This window comes from Echinococcus granulosus, assembly GCF_000524195.1.
Source record: "Echinococcus granulosus chromosome Unknown EG_S00014, whole genome shotgun sequence".
Taxonomy (NCBI): Eukaryota; Metazoa; Platyhelminthes; class Cestoda; order Cyclophyllidea; family Taeniidae; genus Echinococcus; species Echinococcus granulosus.
The window spans coordinates 1,160,588-1,179,458 of record NW_020170394.1 but is presented as its reverse complement, the minus strand read 5'-3'; the positions used below and the strand labels follow the sequence as shown (position 1 = coordinate 1,179,458).

At 40.7% G+C, this 18,871-nt stretch overlaps 4 protein-coding genes across 4 annotated transcripts; 1 reads left to right on the top strand and 3 right to left on the bottom strand. All coding sequences in view use genetic code 11, as the record gives it.

Moving 5' to 3' along the window:
• Window positions 1–7,826, bottom strand: EGR_03002 (Maf-like protein; the record flags this gene model as incomplete). The annotated part of the gene is made up of 6 exons (XM_024492251.1): window positions 1–178; window positions 1,428–1,595; window positions 1,628–1,728; window positions 1,763–1,894; window positions 6,778–6,981; window positions 7,527–7,826. The coding sequence occupies 6 exons, from the start codon at window positions 7,824–7,826 to the stop codon at window positions 1–3; spliced, it is 1,083 nt and encodes a 360-aa protein (XP_024353446.1).
• A 906-nt stretch (window positions 7,827–8,732) lies between these two features.
• EGR_03001 (CAAX prenyl protease) lies at window positions 8,733–10,561 on the bottom strand (the record flags this gene model as incomplete). The annotated part of the gene is made up of 2 exons (XM_024492250.1): window positions 8,733–10,202; window positions 10,376–10,561. 2 exons carry the CDS (start codon window positions 10,559–10,561, stop codon window positions 8,733–8,735), a joined length of 1,656 nt encoding a protein of 551 aa, XP_024353445.1.
• A 1,497-nt stretch (window positions 10,562–12,058) lies between these two features.
• EGR_03000 (ADIPOR-like receptor) lies at window positions 12,059–16,023 on the bottom strand (the record flags this gene model as incomplete). Its single annotated transcript, XM_024492249.1, has 7 exons — window positions 12,059–12,178; window positions 12,386–12,579; window positions 12,727–12,914; window positions 13,622–13,802; window positions 14,286–14,703; window positions 15,245–15,321; window positions 15,951–16,023. 7 exons carry the CDS (start codon window positions 16,021–16,023, stop codon window positions 12,059–12,061), a joined length of 1,251 nt encoding a protein of 416 aa, XP_024353444.1.
• Window positions 16,024–16,713: 690 nt separating this feature from the next.
• On the top strand, window positions 16,714–18,526 carry EGR_02999 (GPI mannosyltransferase 2; the record flags this gene model as incomplete). The annotated part of the gene is made up of 4 exons (XM_024492248.1): window positions 16,714–16,782; window positions 16,821–17,298; window positions 17,518–17,996; window positions 18,251–18,526. 4 exons carry the CDS (start codon window positions 16,714–16,716, stop codon window positions 18,524–18,526), a joined length of 1,302 nt encoding a protein of 433 aa, XP_024353443.1.
• Between the last annotated feature and the right edge of the window lie 345 nt (window positions 18,527–18,871).

Here is an 18,871-nt window from a genome sequence, read left to right as displayed (position 1 = left end):
TCAGGTGAGCCGTGTTTTAATTGGGGGATTGTCATCGTCCAGTAAAAAGCCCCTTCGACGGTTGACGTACTGGCAAAGCCGGAAGACCGGCAAGCCCAGAGCATTGAAGTAGTCCCCTTCTATACGCTCGATCAGACTCACACCAACACCTTGGTAACCGTAGCTGCCTGCTTTTCCCCTAAGCAAGGAAGGAAGTGTAAGGAGTTAGCCAAAGAATCAACACACACTCAGGCCAATGCCAACTTCGGCAAAGGCGTTGCCACATCATTTGGGGGATTTACTGCACGCAAGCCTCCTTAAGTACTAAATCAAAACCTTTCACGATATTTTCCACTCGATTGTACAAATACATTAAAACTGCTTATGTTGGCAATAATACATCAGATATAACTTTGCAGATAAAATTTTCCCTCACGCAAAGCGCACAAAGAGAACTTGCCATCCACACATTTTACTATCAAATATCATCACGAATTGCGGGTCATGGTAACAAGTTCAATGGGCTAATACGAGTCAATTTCGAAATAAAAAACAAATAAACACTTTAATCGTCATTATTCCTTGACTCTATCACAAGAGCTTGAGAAGCATTTATCCAGCTAGCGCAGTTTTTATTCAACACTTGTTGAAAATGACTAGGACGAAAAGAAGCCTAAAGAAAGCAAAAACTGACGCTAATAAAGCCACCTTGCAAGTGAGGTTACCATAAATGTAACATATTACTTGAATTGATGTACTTACGGATCAAATAAGGATGAAGCTGTTCACATAAAAATTGTTCTAAGTTGAGAAATGGCATCCTCAACAGTACCGCAAATTTACAACGAGAAAATTTGGAATGATAGTTGCAAATCACAGTTCGAAAGGAACTGCACTAAAACATTGCCTGGATATAGAAGTAACAAGAAAATCCTAAGGCAGGCGCTTACCCGGGAAATTCTGGTAAAAGTCTACCCTATTGCAGTAAATTGGTCGAGTACTTTGAAGATACGTACACAGCACCACAACATTAACAACTCTTGTGAATGTTTCAACCTCAAAAACGTCAAATGAAAAGAAAGCAGTTCTAGTTTCTTATATTTGAAGGAGCCACTTAGAATAACCGAAGGCTGGGAAGTCGAATTCATCCCTGGAATTTGTAGCCAAGTCAAAACTGAGATCGAATGAAGGCAATAGGTGGCATTACCAGTTGTAAAATATCGGAGAACGAATTTGCCAAAAAAGGCCTTCCAATGTACAGCTTTGTCTTGGTTTCGCTTTTTTTGGATTAAAGCCTCTACTTAAGCTTAACATCTCATCAATGTACTAAAAGAAGTAAAACATGAATCTGACACCATTGGAGTAAATGAAAAATAACATTACATCAATGTAATGTCGTGGAATTTCACTAAGGGTGCATTCTTGTCGAAAAGAGAAATACCACTTACAGGGGCTCCTGCGTTCCAACGTATGCCTCAAGAGCACGCTCATCGAGCTTGCCCATCTGCACGGTGGTTTGTTCCGTGAAGCTGTCGTAGACGAGTAAGTTGTTGTCCATTCGATCAAGCCATGCAAGACCAACCCCCGTAAATACTTCATGCCTTTTGCCATTCAGTCTGAAAACCATAAATGAAAATGAGTAAATTACTTAAAAAGCGTCTCTAAGGCATCCGCCATGTGCTTCGGTTTGCCCATTACCTTACCCTCAAGGGCAATGACCGTGTCAGCTGTTATCACCAAATCGGTTGGCTAGAAAATTAACAATTGCATTACTTTGAGTTACCTTTCTTAGCCGCTTCAACGCTCCTTCTGACTTAATCTTAGCTAGAGCCTCGACGAAAGAGCCGACTGATGGAAATAAATTATAATCAAGATCTTCAGGCACATTCGGATTTAAGACAGTAAACTGAAGTTTCTAAAAGTTACAGAGACTTATAGGTGCATCTGCCAATATAAACTAACACACTGCGATAGAATTATCTGTCGTATACTTGAAGTACTAGCGAGAACAATTGAAAGACCACGAAATTGGGGATATATTGTGGATAACATTGGCATGTACAGCAAATTCTCGTACCAACTAAAAAGCAAATGAATAAGCAAGCATAAGGGACCAAATTATGGAGCTTCCAGTGTGTGCTTCTGCGATGGAGCTAACGATATTTCACGAACTAAGAGTGCCGCTTAGATGTCGGTATTTTCGTGGGATCATTCGACCTATTAGGTGACAGTCTTGAAGTTAAAATGATCGAATCAAAGGACTACAAACGAATGGAGTGTTTACACCTAATGGAATCGGAAATGTTGTGCATATAAACTCGTTTAAAAGTTAAGGCTAAAATCAATTTGCGACCACAAATAGTGTCAGAGTAAGAATTAAAAACCGCAACTTCATCCAAAATATTGCAAGCCCTGATGGTGAAAAAGTGGGCTTCCACGAGCCCTTGGACACTGTTCCTGACCAATCTTTAACTTAGTACTACCCCCAAGTAAAGTTCATTAGCACATGTCTTGCGCCTTCTCACGCACAGAAGAACGTAGAATAAACCATAATTTCCACTTGTTTTACGTAAACGACGATTACATGAACACAAAAAATTCTCCAGACACACAAGATACTGCTACAAGCCTAAATCTCAATTTCGCACGCATTCATGCAAGCAAAATTGACTAAATAAACCAACAGTCTTAATTGATAGATATTTCAGAATCCATGCAGAATCTACAACAACGTGTAGAGGAGACAATTTAATATTGGAAACAAAAGCATGTCATGTGCTATGGGGGACAATGAAGTTATTGCTTACTAATAACCATACTCACGGGAACTAAACGGATGGAAACTGATGGAAGTCTAGCAGCTATACCATCGGAAATATGTAGCAAATAAAACGTGAGTTTCAAAAAAACAAATGCGTAATTCCTTCGTAGCATAAGGTTAGATTGAACAATATGGCGGTTTGGCAAAATAATGTTGAAAAGTTGGGAGCAAAATACAATAATCCAAATGACAGATCAAAGACCCACTAGAAAAGCCCATAAATCGCGCCAGCTAGGCAAAACCTTTTTCCCTCACGGATGCGCATATTGTTAAAAAGAGAAAACGAGCTTAAATGAAGTAGAAGATGGATCCGAAAGCGGAAAATAAGCCTGACGCATATCACCAATGAAGTATGACAAAAGAGAACTAAAACATTAACTAGACATTACGTAAAGCACGCGGTAGAGCTAAGAAACAAAAAAAATGTTAAATTGGGAACACAAATCATGAAATATTCAGTTAACTTGCCCACACACAACCCATTATACCTTGATAGTCTGGAAGCACAAGACTAGAAAAAGAGAAAGAAATAGGAAATGTGGGTTCGGTCATAAAAATATTCACTTCTCGAAAACGAAGACCCGCTTACGCGGGAAATGACGCCCAAGACCCGAAACTCAAAGGAAGAACCCTGGATTTCAATTATAATCTTGGTACATTCGAACAATCAGATACTTGAACCACTGCCTAAGCCATTTACTGCATGACCATTCTGAAACGCAAAAGTAAAAATTACAAATTAATTAATCTATTTAACTCGGGGAAATTGGAAAGAGGAGTGCCAATCTAGACTGTAAAACTCGTACGGGAACCGTGAAAATGTCATTCTTCTTGAAGTTAGTCAGTGAAGAAGTTTTGGAATGTCAGCCACGAATGCCGCGAATGGGACTCTCCTACACGCATATTGTTTTCCGCATGCTCTAAATTGCCGGTTCTCTACAGTGAACTGGAACTGCAGAAATGTGTGCAGCAAACCCAAACACCCCAGCCTACGCAGATTGCACTTCCACTCCGCACGCTATCTTCCGACCATGGCCTTAGTCTCCCGACTCTTCCATACTTAGTAGTATATGGACACCTATACTACTTCGGCTCAGTAAGACTCAAATTAGGCTCGGGACGCCATATTTCCAAATTTATTAATTTCTCACAGTGGATTAATTACACACTGACTCCTAACTCTGAGAAACCTTACATTAACTTAACCAACACAACTAGCAGAACTGGAGTTTTCATCCGTGTGTTTGTATCGTGCTGAAGTCGGTGTTCCTCCCCGTATCTCTGAATTCAGAACCTTAAAATAAAAAGGTAGAATAGAGAATACTTTTTATTCGCGTGGTGTGAGAATGGTTTGCCGTTTTAGAAAATATAGTTGTGGTTTGCTAGCATTTTTCCGAAATGCATGCTTGACCGAACGGGCTCCTCAATCTCTGCGGCACCATCACCCATTTATGCATTTATCCTCTCGGCCTTTCTATAATTTAGTTGCAAATGTTCTTAACCAACACATTTGATGTCTCTGAATGTTAAGTAAATGCAATCGGCACCGAAGGTATGTCGGCTATGAGTGACTGAATCCGCGGAGGCAGATTTTAGAAGTGATGAAGCGGCGACGACGTCTGACGCACTCCTTAATTCGGGCACAACGGTCAGCAATAGAGCGAAGACAATTTTTAACAAATTTATCTCACTTTTGATCCTACTTCGCAATCACTCACTATTAATGGAAGGATTCGTTATGACCGAATAAGAATGGGGTTCAAGGGGATGGTAGGGACGACGTTCAAATGGGGAGTTACGCAGTGCACCACCATCAGTTTAAAAGTACTTTTAGCCGTACTTCTGTTTTGGTGGAATGTCCCTTCCGCCGTGCCTATAGCCCCCGTCCCTTTTGTGCCATAACAGTCACCTACTTTTTCTATTGGCATTCCATATTACAGCCCCGAGAGACTCAAGGGGATGCAATACCGTTTGCTAAAGAAATGCTCCTGTTCATCATACTTTTCAATGAGTACACGTAGGCAGGCCAAAGACAAATAGACCGGACGACTCCGACTCCCTTGGAATTACATAAATTACACAAAATATTCGCTTCGCCGAGACGTTCGTGTCATGAACCAGAGTTAATAGTGTTCTTCTAACGTATGAAGCATTAAAATCGAAGTGCTTACTAAATAACACCGCAACTTTATGTTGTACTTGTTAAATACATGACGCACAGGTTACCACTCAAAATGGAAGACTCGCTCCATTCGAATCGCGCCTTTGTGTTTGGATGAATAGTGGTATTGCAGTATGAAAGCTCTTGTTCTTGGTATTTTTCTTAAGAACGGTGGAGTTAATAGTCAATAATTTAGTAGGGAAACAATTTACACTCTGGTTACGTAAAAATGCTACGATGCAAACGTTTGACCCTATTATGCTGACGATTAGCTTATCAATATGGATCAGTGCTATAATCAGGCTATGACAATGAATGCAACAATCACACATGGATTATGACATGTTTGTCACCACTATCAGCCACTTGGCTTTCAATCCCACGAGCATATTTGCAGGGGTTTATAATGTGGGAATTCAATTAACGATTTACGAATGAAAACTACAAAGTGATCCAAAAGGGTTGCCTTTAAGTAACACATAACGACGGAGGTCCCAATTGTACAAAAAATGAGCAAACGATAAAGTTGCAATTTAAGACTTGCCATTTAGCTTTGGAAGATAAAGATAAGCAGCGTCGGGCCCTGAGCCAAGTTTGCTATAGAGCGGAAGGGTTGGGAGGGGAAATCGGCACGCCACTATCACTGGATTCCCACTCAATTCATTCAGCAACTTTTCCTCCAGCGGCTTCATCTAGGGTTTACATAAGGATGCGCTAAGTAGTTATGTGGCATATGGTACGTACAAAACCATTGAACTGTTAGTTAGTAGTAAATGAAATATTGCTACAGTTCTTCACGTTTGATTGATGATGTCTGCCACAAACAAGCGTCTCGGTTAGCATTACTGTAAACATCGTTAAATGACAAGGAAATGGAAGTTTGCTATTAAACTAGCAAAGTAGATAAGAATAGCTATCTATGATCGGGAACGACTATATTGTGTTCGTACAAAAGTAAGGCATGAACATAAGTTGGTAAACTGAAAAGTAATGCTGGGGACTCTGTTGATTTGGGTAGTGAAAGCGTCTCTATTTGTAAAAAATCTAACTGCCGATTGCCCAAACATGCATAATGTCAATTACAACAAGAAACAAAACATGCATTATCAACCCAAAAATTGAAGAGCATTGCGCTCAATGCATGACACGAGAGCTGAATGCCTAGTGGGGGTAGCGTGTTGTATTGAAACGTTAGATGAGCCACTATTCAGTACGTGGAAAAGAACGTTCGACCTCAAAACAAGCGCTATTAAAAAGAAGGTATAAGGAATGAACTTTTCAGAAGGTATTGAGCGTACCCACCAACCGCTCATCATGCACAAGGCAATAAAAAGCTTTTTGCAGTTCGATCTAGTTCATAAAGTCTTCTGGAATTCGTTATTTTTAGGAAATTTTAGCACAGTATTCATTACAATTGCCGTTATTTGGCTAGTACTACAAAGGTCCTGCCGATTACACCTAGCACATATGCAGTGTTATGTGCAACCGAAAAGACCGCTCTTTGATCAAACACAACACCTTTTTACTTGCATTCCGAGACTGAATTCAGTTTTGTGCATTTCAATGGTACACTGAAGATAGAAATGACAAGTTTCCACCAACTTTAGGAAGGATGGCTACTCCCCACAAAATTAGAACCAAATAACCTAAAAACGATTTTGTCGGTATCAAAGATTGTTGCGGTGAACACATAATTAAGTGTACAAATATTAGTTACTGTGAAAACACCAAGAACGAGGACACAGAATACTTGCAATGCAGACACTATGGCGTTTTGCGGATAGGGTGTGGAGCACGGAGAAGAGGAATGAGGTACCATAGTATCGACACCAAAGACGACGACACTTTGAAAGGGAGAGACGTCAAAGGTCCAGAGGTCATGACAATGGAAGCTCGCTTTGTCGCTATGATTCTGTCGCCAGGCCGCGAGACGCGACCACCACACAAGCGGCCTGTTCAGCTCCACTCCGGCCGCTGTGGTCAGGCTCGTTAGGCGTTTGTCAACCAGCAGGCTCAGAACCTGTGGCAGGAAGCGATAACAAAGTCACGAATTCAGTCTGACACTGACAGCACCGACCTGACTGCTTACCAAAAGTATGGACTATTTAAGCAAAACGATCGTTATTTATGCTGCAAATACTTCCATTTAAGCGTTTAAGAAAAGCTTGAACCAAATTAATCAAACAATAAAACATGCAACAAAAAAGTTAGGGAAGTTGTTGATGTTCTTCCCCAACTTGCCATTTACTCAATCAGTGTGACATAAAGTTACACGTAACTAAATAATTCATTCATTTTATCCATTAAAATTAATGCGTTTTTCAAATTTCGGGAGGTAGATGAAGGTAAATTGAATTTGTCCGTCTACAGATTATCTGTATGAGTAGCAGATTGCTGCTACGAGTGAAACTCCTCCAGTTGAAGCATTAAAAATTCACCTGAAACAAAGGTAGTTTTGAAATTCCACTAAAAACATACAAAGGTAATTAGTCGCTGATTGAATGTATAGAAATGATGGAAATAGAACAGTTTATGTGGGATGAAAATAGTATGAGGGATACTTACGACACGACCATCCCCGCTCCCAATATCAAGAATACTTCCAATGCGTCTGTGTGCGCGGGTCTCAGCAAGCCAAAGCAGCTGAGCCACGAGTGTCAGTTGTTTTGAAGTTGCAGGCACGTAGGGTAAACAAATTCGGCGAAATGCAGGCGACACAAACGGCACTAGTGTGTACATCACGGAGGTAGCAATGCAACCAACAGCGCACGCCACGATTAGGCGTAACGACGACGAGTTCTTCTCCAGTTTACCTGCGTTATCCCCCGCCGTGTCCAAAGACGAGTTATTCTGTTCAGGCAGCATTTAACGTTCACTTATTGATATTCTGAAATCTAAAAAAAGCACCATGAAAAGAGTTATCGTTTAAAAGTGAAAAAAAACGATGCAAAGTGAGATTGAAACGAGCGTTCCACACGATGCGAATCAATACGCAGTGGAGTTAGTGACATCCTACAGTCCCTTTTTTCACTATGATCCCTACCAAACACCTCAGCATTGGTAAAGCTTAACTAACTTCAAGTAAGTTCTAGCAGAGAAAGGCATATGTGATTGTATAAGTGGCATACCCTTGATAATGCGCTTTCACCGTTGGTGTCATTGGGGCACCAAAAAATTTTGGCAAGATAAAATAAGTTTTGGAATGAATTTCAGGCATGGAACGTCTGTAACCCTCTAGCACTTTCTTAAGAATATTCTCACTATGCGAAACCCTTGGTGGTCTAAGACTACATACTTAGCTAAGTGAAACAGGCGCCATGCTACGCATCACACTGCTAATTGTGCTGTCGATTCACGTGGCAAATACACAGACTAGTCACGGAGGCAGTACATGCTAATAGTCTAAACAGATTGCTTTACCATTCATGCCATTACCTATTCCACTCTTAATACGCTCCATAACGTCACAAGAACGAGCCTACGCACAATGGTATCAATATAAATTCATGAAACAACCAACAGCACAAAAGTGTACCCCCTAACATCAAGCAGTCTTTATTTTGTGTTATGTCCATACTGGCTTAACAACAGTTAAACCTTACAGCGGTGAAATGACACTCTACACAAAACAAGAACTTCATTTTTAAGCCATTAGTCTTTAAACGGTATTGCGGGGTTAAAAGGCGAAATCCATTTCAGCAAAAGACTTGCTTCTATGATGCAAAACTTTTATTGAACAGAACAGCCCTAGCAATGATATACAGGAAAATACTACTTCTTCTTCCCCATTTCAGCATCGATAGCCACCATTCTTTCAGTAATAGGCGGATGGGAGTGATTACACATTGAATATAACCAATCGTAAACAGGGAATGAAAGATTGTCCTTCGTCAACATCAATAAAGCGCTTTTAAGTTTTTCTCCTGACTTGAGGCTTACCGCGAAAGCATCTGCCTGAAACTCGAATTTCCGAGAAAGCATCGTCAATAAAAATTCCAAAACGGAGCTGTAGGGCATAAAAATAAATTGGAAAACAACAATTAAGCGAATCAGCATGGGCGCAGCCGAAGGAGGAAGTCCGAAATCGACGAATAGTTGATCGACGCTTACCAACTGGCCAAATGCAAAAAACATGAAAAATATGTTAATTTGTGCAATGACTAGGTTGAATGTCACGTGCTTCAGTTTCCAATGTCCGAGTTCATGAGCAAGCACGGCCAGAATTTCTTCATCGTCACCACAACCGCGATTTTGAGCCTCATCAGAGGTTTTATCAGCACTTTCACTTGAATCCGACTCGGCACCTGACATCTTAAACCCTCTTATTAAGGTATCGAAAAGGACAATCCTCTTATTCTTCCCAAAACCATAGAAATAGGCATTGCTGTGAGAGCTACGCTTTGAACCTTCCACAACAAAAAGCTTCTTTAGTGGGAAATCAATACTGGCAGCCAACTCCTCTATTTTTGTCCTCAATTCACAATCAGGAAAGCGTTCGTAGCGATCGAAAATTGGAGCAATGAACTCGGGGTAGACAAACATTATGATAATGGAGACGATAAATGTAAATCCGTATGCATAAATATAAAAGTGGCGTCCACCAGCCTTGATGATCCAGATGAGCACAGAAATAATCGGTAAACCAATGACCAAACCAACGACAAGGGCCTTCAGTCTGTCTTTTATGAAAAAGCCGACCGTTTGTTTATTGAATCCATAGCGCTCCTCGACAACGAAGAGACGGTAATAACTCCAAGGAAGTGATTCAAAAAATTGAAAAAGAGCAACATAAACAGTAAAGAGCAGGGAAAATGAGATCTCACTTCTCTCCGTAACACCAAACGACCAGGGAGTATGCGAGCAGATAAAGAGCATGTGTTCCTTGGATTTGTACCAAGCCCAAGCAATTAGTTGGAAATGCAAAATTACAGACATAGAAAGTATGTTGTAGAAGCCACTAACAATATCGAAATTCAGTTTATCGATGGCGTAGCGCCGAGATTTGTCAAAATCGGCATCGTTCATCAAACACTTTATCTCCTCAGGAGATTTTGTAACTTCTTTGGCAACTTTGAGTTGCCGGAGATTTAAGTAAGTTTCCCATAAGAAAAGGCCCCAAATGAAGACGAAAATGACGTTATACACGTTGAAAGAACACCCATACAAATGCAAAACACCCTCCACGCCCATATCGCGATAATTAATGGAACCAACCTGAGATCCAACAGAATGACCTCCGAACTGATTGGTTTACATAACGTGACTAAATGGTTTTATTATTATCAACATATAATTCCTTAAAAAGTTTTGGTTAGGTGACAAAGCAGGCGTGAATGCATAACTTCAGTTCGGAATAAATTAAAAATCCATCATGGTGATACCCATCACGCATTTGACTAACAAGTCTTACGCACTTTTAATGATAACTTTGGAAATATCATATTCATATTTGTCAGAGGACAGATCCACTGCTTTTTAACTAAAGTAATCAACATGAAGATTAACAAATAATTATCGGGGGCAGCGACCGTAACCAACTCGCCTCCTTTAGTCACCAAATATTCGCCACTTCTATTGTCAGTGTGAGTCAATACAAGCATTCTCTTGACATCTCCAGTGCACCGAGATGGCTATTTTCTCCCACAATAAAACTAGTTACGTAAATATCTACCATTATTTTGTCATAGCATTGCTAACTATCGCAAGTACGTGTGTTTTCTTCGCCTTAACCGGGTGTACTCCAAAATTCTACATTTTCTCACTTGATTTTAGTCGTTGCTTTTAAGAGTCATGTGAAACGTTGGTTATGTGTTTAACTATCGGTTTTGGTAAGGGAGTCACTTAGGTGCTCTACCATTGTACCTCCTCCAGATAAGCTGGCAACCGGGTCATGCCAGTAGGCTGGGGAATCCTAGGGGTTCTACGGCGATAGAAATCGTGTTTTGGGTTATTAATCCGGAAGAGTTTCCTGAGCACGCTTTTGGCATCTTGAGTCTTTGCTGAAGCTGAAATAAGCCAACGCATTAGGAAAGAAAAATATTACTAAAGTACAGAATAGTTGGTAGACTGTTGGGATACCTCAAAGCCCATAGGGTGGAGCAGAAGTATTGTAGCTCCCCGAGTCTTCTCTGAGGTCCTACGAAGTCACAGTATTATGGAAGAAACTATATTACTAATCTGAAGAGGGGTTAGGAGACTACTGGTGTGGTCCAGAGGTCATGCCGTTGAAAGAGTGCGATATGTGGAGAATTAGGCATCCGGGTGATCGAAGACGTATTGAAAAATACCCTAAACAACTGAGAAGTCATTTTACCCATGGATAGGGTGTCAGCGACTACTTTCAATTTGTATCCTCGGGAACAACCGGGACTGCAAAATGTAAAGCCTTTATTGGATTGCCATGGTGCAGGTACCGGTCCTCTCTGAGGCCTCACCGCTGTGCTTCCTCAATGTGGCTGTTGCAATGGTCAGTATTCTGCCTGCATCTCAGCAGACCTTTCCGCACCTTCAAAATCCTCCTCGGAGGTCTGTTGGAGTTCAATATTGTGGAAATCATGACATGTGATTGATAACGTACGAACTCACTATTGTAGTCTACTTGCTATGCATAGCTGATTGTGTATTTCCGCTCTACAAACATAACAGGATTCATCTTTGGAGATCAACTACCTTAGGGTCAAAAACAGGTATACCGCGTACTAATAGCCACAAGGTCCGCGCCGATGAAGCCCCACCTAGCACTGTAGAGAGATAAAACTCAGAGAAAATACTTTGGGTCTTTAAGGTGGACTTTTAGTCCCAGAAACGATAAATGGGTCATCTTCAGTCAGGCCAGAGTACCATTCATAATTTGCCCTCGAGCAGGGTGATTTCTCACCAGTAAATAACCTCGATGAAATGAAGTTAATATTTTCCACTATTCATAGTCTTGTCCACCACAGCTGAGAACGACATCCAACCCACTCAATGAACGAAGCATGATAATAGAGAACCTTGTTTATATAAGCAAATATTATTAAATACCGTTCACCTTGAGTACAAAAAAGTTATTTTAATAACGTAAATTATGTGAAGTGAAGAATGGAATGCTTGCGAATCTACGGACGAGTATAGCATTCACGCCTCGAATGACGATACTCTGCAATCTCCAGAATGCTATTCAGGTGGACCAGTGCAGCCAAAACTACGAAGACGTGGAAGATCTGGTGACTTTGGAACTAAAAGGTCGAAAACCAAAGCATCCACAAAAGTGGCTTGAAAGGACACGTAATTGAAAAGCGATATTGGTTGTAAAAAAGACCTAATAGAGTGTGAGAAATCGTAAAAAAGAAACACACAATCTGATGCCAAGCACATTTTAAGTCGACAAAAGATCCGCCAAAGAACAATAGCTGGACATATTGATTTACTGAGGTCCTACTTACCCAAATGTCAAACTTTCCAGGATAGAGACACTCAGGAATGCGAAAGGCGTAGATCAGAGCACCGGTAATATAGAGGAAGGCCATGAGAACCAGCCAGCCCACACCAGAGGAGTTCATGGTGTTCCAGAATCCCTCCAGGAATACATAGTGTACAAATGGCACGACCGCCGAAAGACCGAGGCTAAGGAACAACCCTAGAAATGGAGAACATAAATAAAACTACGATAAAGGTAAAGGCTCCCAGAGCCGACAAGTACAGTATTTTAGTGATTGTTCTATCTAGAAACTCTTGCAACGACTGTATCAAATCTAGGCTCAATTAAATGAATCTTGGTACCAACCTGCACGGACGCTGCGGTATTTCGGCGTACAAAAGCGATCTTGGCTACTAATTACCATGCAAATTACGCCCAAAATGATGATCCCACTTAGGTAAACGATTTTGGAGGGGACATGACAATAGAATGAGTAATGTATCCATGGCACAAACGATCCGATTATCAATAAAGCGATGCCCATATAATCCAATCTAAAAAGTGGACAATAAGGGATAACTTAGTAGGACTAGACACAACCGTATCAATTCTCGTTACTAAAGTATATCCACTAACATCTGGATAGGGAAATTTGAAGACGTTGTTATCTGCCCCACTTGATTTATCAACTATCCTGAAATCTAATCACTACCAACTCGAAATTTGAGCAATGAAATACAAACGTAGAAATGACGCACCAGATTCGGTCAGAATTAGATCGATATGAGGAAAGTATCCTTAAGGAAGCCTACGGTCTAATGTAGATAAAGCAATTTATGAAGCAAGTCGTAAGTCTAAAGTACGAATGGGGTCAACAGCCTAAGACGTAAACATATCAATAAAGGGCTTGCTTATAGTGGACCATGAGGGTATGCATAGATGCAACCTAAAATGGCACTTCATACAATTGGTCACCACTACTAGGATTTAGCGTAGTTTCAACGCTTAGTAAATCGACGTGAGTAGAATAACAGACTCTGGGTCGAATAATGGGATAATTAAGACTAGGGCAATCATGTACGAAGAAAATTTCAAGGTTTTGAGCTGGACTCAACTTGGATTTCCGCACGCCTTAAGGTTTTACGAGGCTGAAGACAACAAAATACAAAGTGCAGTGATCTTATGAGTTATGTATATAAGCATGGGTAGGTGGAGTCAAAAGAGGGTGATGATATCAACTAAGGACGTTGTGAATACTTACTTGCTGAAGAGACGACCCACAGGTTCGGAATAACAGTAGACAGTGTGGAAGGTCCAGGAGAAGCCTAGTGCGAGAATGGCGCTGACGAAGAAAAATGTAATTACGAGGGTCTCATCCCAAGGCAAATCCAGACCAGGGTGCACAAGAAAAGAAATACACAGGACGAGGAAGCACAAACAACCTAGAATAACAAATAGGTCAGCATTTAGGCTCTGACAAGTAATTTGAGCGATAAATATTGATACAATATCTGAAAATCACTCATGGAACTTGCTAAAAGCCGAATAATTTATAATGTCAGATCACACTATCGCAGTAGACTGCGAAGTGGCCGCTGCTTAAACTACTGCGCATAAGATTTTGGAGACAAGCACTCATCATAAATGTGATTGACTAGCATCTACGAAGATATCTCCAGGAAAACTATCAGATAAATTTACAAAGAAAACCAGAAAACCAAAAGACCAACATAACCCAAAGGAGGAAACTCCGGCAAACTGCTTACATGATAAATTTAACTGCATGCATATTTAACACGTCTTTCCAGTCATTGTGAAAACACACAAAATAAATAAGCCCGATGATATCTCACGCATACAAAGAGTGAAAAAATTTAGAATTCAATCAGTGTCATCGACGTCCGCAAAAATAAACGAGGACGAACCAATAAGGTGGGTCCAAATGTTACCCGTCTCGGTGTGTATTCGAAAAATGGAGCGAAAGCACTGCTCAAAAGAGGTGAGCTGCGGTCGATGCCCCCAGTGAAGGTAGTCGTTGTCGCGCAGCCATTCAGGCAGGTGCGAATAGTGTACGACACGCCATCCGACGCGCTCCCACAGCTGCATCATGAACTCCTCCGCCTGCTCCACCGCTCGCGTTGCGTTCTCAAAGAGATTTTCCCCGGTTCCACTATAACTAGCTGAACGGCGGTGGTTGAACAGAGTCTCCGCGGCAGCGGGAGGCGGAGGAGTTACTTTGGATGAGATAATGGGGTGAGGTAAGTTTTTGGCGTTTTCCAGACCCACACCGACAGAACGAGTGCGGATATGCTTTCTCCGCCGACGCAGCTCAAAACAAGACACCTAGAATGACCCAAGAGAGACAGTGCTCAGACGTAATTAAAGTGTGGATATGCTCAGGCCACGAGTGCCTTCTGTAAGTTGGGCTAATAGTTTTATCGTTTTCAAAGATTATCACAACAACTTAAGCATACGGGCTGAAAAATCACCTGGAACGACAAATAGCGTGATATTATTGCTACTGTTAGGCGCGTGTGAAACACATGAGCACAAGAGCAAAGTACTCTAAGAATCAATTCTACCAGACGACTGATTAATGAAAATATGGAATTCAGGATAACGATTGTTTGGATGCTAACTAGAATAAAATTTTAACTTGCTATTAAGGCATTAAAAAGCATCAATTCCTCACAGAGATAGCCAAACAACCAAGATTGCAAGCACAAAATGCAAGGGTAGAACAGATTAATAATAAGCAACTATTCAAGCACGAATGCAATTAGAAATTTGAGAGATGAGAAAAGAAGCCTGGCCAAAAAAGCAGGTCATTATAGATAGAATAAATCCCACCGAGAAAATAAGGAATAAGCGAGCAGACACCTACTTCATCGAAATCACCCGTAGACTCTGACATCGCAATGGGAGATATTACAGAGACAGGTCCTGGAAAGTGTGCAAGTGCTACAAGAAATAAGCACAATTCGTTTTGGTAAAAACCATTACTATGACAACGCCTGAGCCTAGGAATAAGCAACAATCATAAAACACTCACTGGCATTTTCTTCAGTTCAATCTACATGACCAAATAATAATTAAAATGCAACAGGTTGAAACATTGCTTTTCTTCACCAGTCAAAATTATGAACACTTAGGACGTAACGCTGAAATTCTAACAAAGAATTCGCAAATGGAAAACAATGAAGATAAGGAAAGACAAGAAATCCCTCGAAAAAAAACACTCAAGTGCAAAAAAAAATAAGTAGGAAGAGCCATGCAAGGCCTGAGTAAGATATACCCCCAACAAAGTACGAAAAATGGGGTCCAACGTAGTAATACAGTAAAATGTAACTGAGCAATAGCAAACCCGAAACAACAAAAGCAGTAGATTGCCGGAGCCGAGTAAAGCACCAAATGTCATTGGTCTACATCCAACGGGAACTTACTGACGTCACAGAAGGTCAACAGAATAAAAAGGGACTAGACCAACTTCTAAGTGAAAAATAAGTGTACCAATAGCAAGACCAAAGTACATAAATAAAAACTGATGGACACTGTGTAATTTGGCAAATCAATTAAGCGGGATGAAATACCTAGGGTAGCAAGCACTAGTAAAAAGCGCAGAAAAGCAAGAAAACTTGAATGCCCCTCTCGACTATCGATCATTATAAGCAAAGCGCGTTGAAATTGCAAAGGTGTGCAATAGCAAAAAAACAAGATGGCAAAACCTTGTTATTTATTGCTATTTTGCGGTGCCAAAAATTACTTGCTTTGAATATCAGAAGATAATTTTAGACATTTTTGTTAATTGCTTGTTGATTAAAACAAGCTTCTTAGCTTTAGGTAGAGTTTGAAAAAATCACGTCAAAAGAAGGACTGCTGGATTATTTTGTAACGAGAAAAGATTCTGATTTGTAAAACAGTCCCAAAAGTAAGCAGATGTCAAGCTACGTTGAGGTGATTTTAAGTTTTTCTTAGTCCGTGCAAAAAAGTAGTGTAAATTAGCATATTTGTCTAGAGGGATCTGCAAAGAAGTTCTCATAACCTTATTGAAATTCTCACAATGGGTTACCACTAACACTGGTTTTAATGGACTTCGTCACCTTTTCTAACTAAATTGAGAAAATGTGGTATGTTAATTGTGCTTTTTCAAGACTGCTCAGGCCTAGTGTACTGCCTTAGCCTCTGTGGTTTTGCTTAAAGCTCATTAATTTCACTGTTTTGGTGCGGCGTGCCCTTTTAGCTTTTGCAGGCTGAATTCAAAAACGGTTATCATCTTTCTTTTATAAAAATTCAGTGAATTCAAGGGTTCATCCGCAATCTTGTTTCAGCTTTTTCTGAGCTTGGTGTTATGTGATGAAGAGTGAATGCAAGAACCTTATTGCTTTTGCGGCCATCGTTAAGTTGTTGGTTATAATTCTCTTAGTAAGAATCCGGCTATTCTAATGAGTTGTAACTTGTAGATTCTTTCAAGCCTTCTCCCAAATTACAGAGCTGACGCATTTGAACCACCGGAAGTTTCTTGTACGTCCAAGATTGATTGTTTGCTTCGGTATACTTTGGATGGGTTTCACAAATGGGATGCGATCTATTTCCACTTTATAGCTGTAAATGGTTACCTCCTTGAAAACACTCTCGCATTTTTTCCTCTTTTTCCCATATTCCTGAGACTTATTTCCTCATTAACGTACACCCTCTTGCCCTTATGGAGTTTCTGGACGCACTCCATTCTTGTTGGAGTCGTTTTGAGTTTTTTTTGCAATTTGCTGTGTACCGTCCAAATGTATCGTCTTTCCAAGCTCTTGTTGATGAGTGACTCCTTGTCTGTTGTTTCTGCCCTTCTCTTTGCGATTAATCCCGCCTCGGTTTTCTTCACCACACTTTACTCCGAAGCCCTGTACAGTTTTCTATTCTTATCAGCTCTCATCTGGACCTATGAATGTAAATATGTGACTGGATGCCTAATCCTTTCCATGACCGTTTTCTGTCGTAGCAATGGATTAGTGAACTGTGGATTCCCTTGTTTCTTCCAATTTATCCTACTTGTAAACAAGTTGAGGTCTCTGTACGGGAAAGGTCGTCGTGGTTCTGCCAAACATTCACCTCTACCAGTTTCCGCAGCAACAATGGCTGTGTTCCATCGTTTTCTGGCGCTTTTAGCGATATTTCTTTGCATGAGCTCCCCGTACTTGATATACCAATACTACGCTGGGTTCCTCTATTGTTCCACCTTGCCCAAACCCGCCTCATTATCTTTTATGCTGCCGAAGAAACCGGGTCCGGAATTGGAGGAGTTTGCTAATGAGCTTGGAGTTCTTACTCCATATTCAATCAATTCATCATTTCAACCTGTTTGGTGCGCTGGTGTACCTTGGTCTTCGTACATGCTACTCCAAAAAAAATTTTGGGACGTTGGTGCCTTCAGTTATTACCGGTGGAGACAGTTGCCAAATTTTCTTCTAGCTCTGCCAGTGCTCTTCCTAATTTTCAAGATAGTTAGCTTATTTGGTCGAAAGACCCCAAAGACAATCTTCTCCTTTGGACTACTTGAGGATAGCAGAAAGCATCAGCTTCTGGTTCCGCATATTTATCATGCTCTCTTTCTTTCCATGTACGGCATTATTAATGTCCACATTCAGGTTAGTTGTCTTCCTCTTTGAAACGCACTTTTATTGCACCTTCATTCAAAGCCAAATCACACGGTTTAGAGATCGTGTGCTTGTTGATGGTACTGCGAGATTTCGTACCATTTGCCTATTTGATTAGTTTGAAGTGGATCTTATTTTGATGAGTGATGTCTCCTGCCCCCATAGTAAATAGAATTATGGCGATGTTTCTGTCATTTGCGATATTTTCAGAATTCCTATTGGTGGGTAAAAGTACTTTTATTTAGGTTCTCACGCGAATGCTCTTTTCGTCATGCCCAGTGTTGTACTGGTATTGCGCCTCTGTGTTATTGAATGAACAAGATAATATCTTCGGGAGGTCGCATCTACGCAAGGCAAAAACCATGGAGAGCTCGATGCCTCGCCAGCTGATAGGCTTGTTCCGCCTTGTCAATCCGCTGAGTTATCCCCCTTGGTCATCCCAGCGGACGCTACTGTATTACTTTTACTCTTATATTGTCATTGGCTGCCTCATGCACTCAAACTTTCTTCCTTGGACCTGAATGGTTCACTCTGTTAATAATCTAGCCAACTAGTGCCACATTGACGTCCTTTCTAAATCTACTATTTTGGTTTGCTCCTATTTTGCCGAAATATTGCACTGAGTGACTTTGCATAGCATCCTATCGTCATACCATTACATGGGGATTACTGTTGTTTTGAGTAATATCAAAATTAGCTGCCTGAATCGAAACCCCCGTCCACTACCCAGTTTTATTTATTATGTGAAGGTATGCCGCCCGATCCTATTAGACGCCATGGTAAACTACATAATTCGTGAATCACAACGTTAGCTATATTTTGGATTTCATATTTTGTCAAAGTATAGCGATGGCCATAGGCCTCTG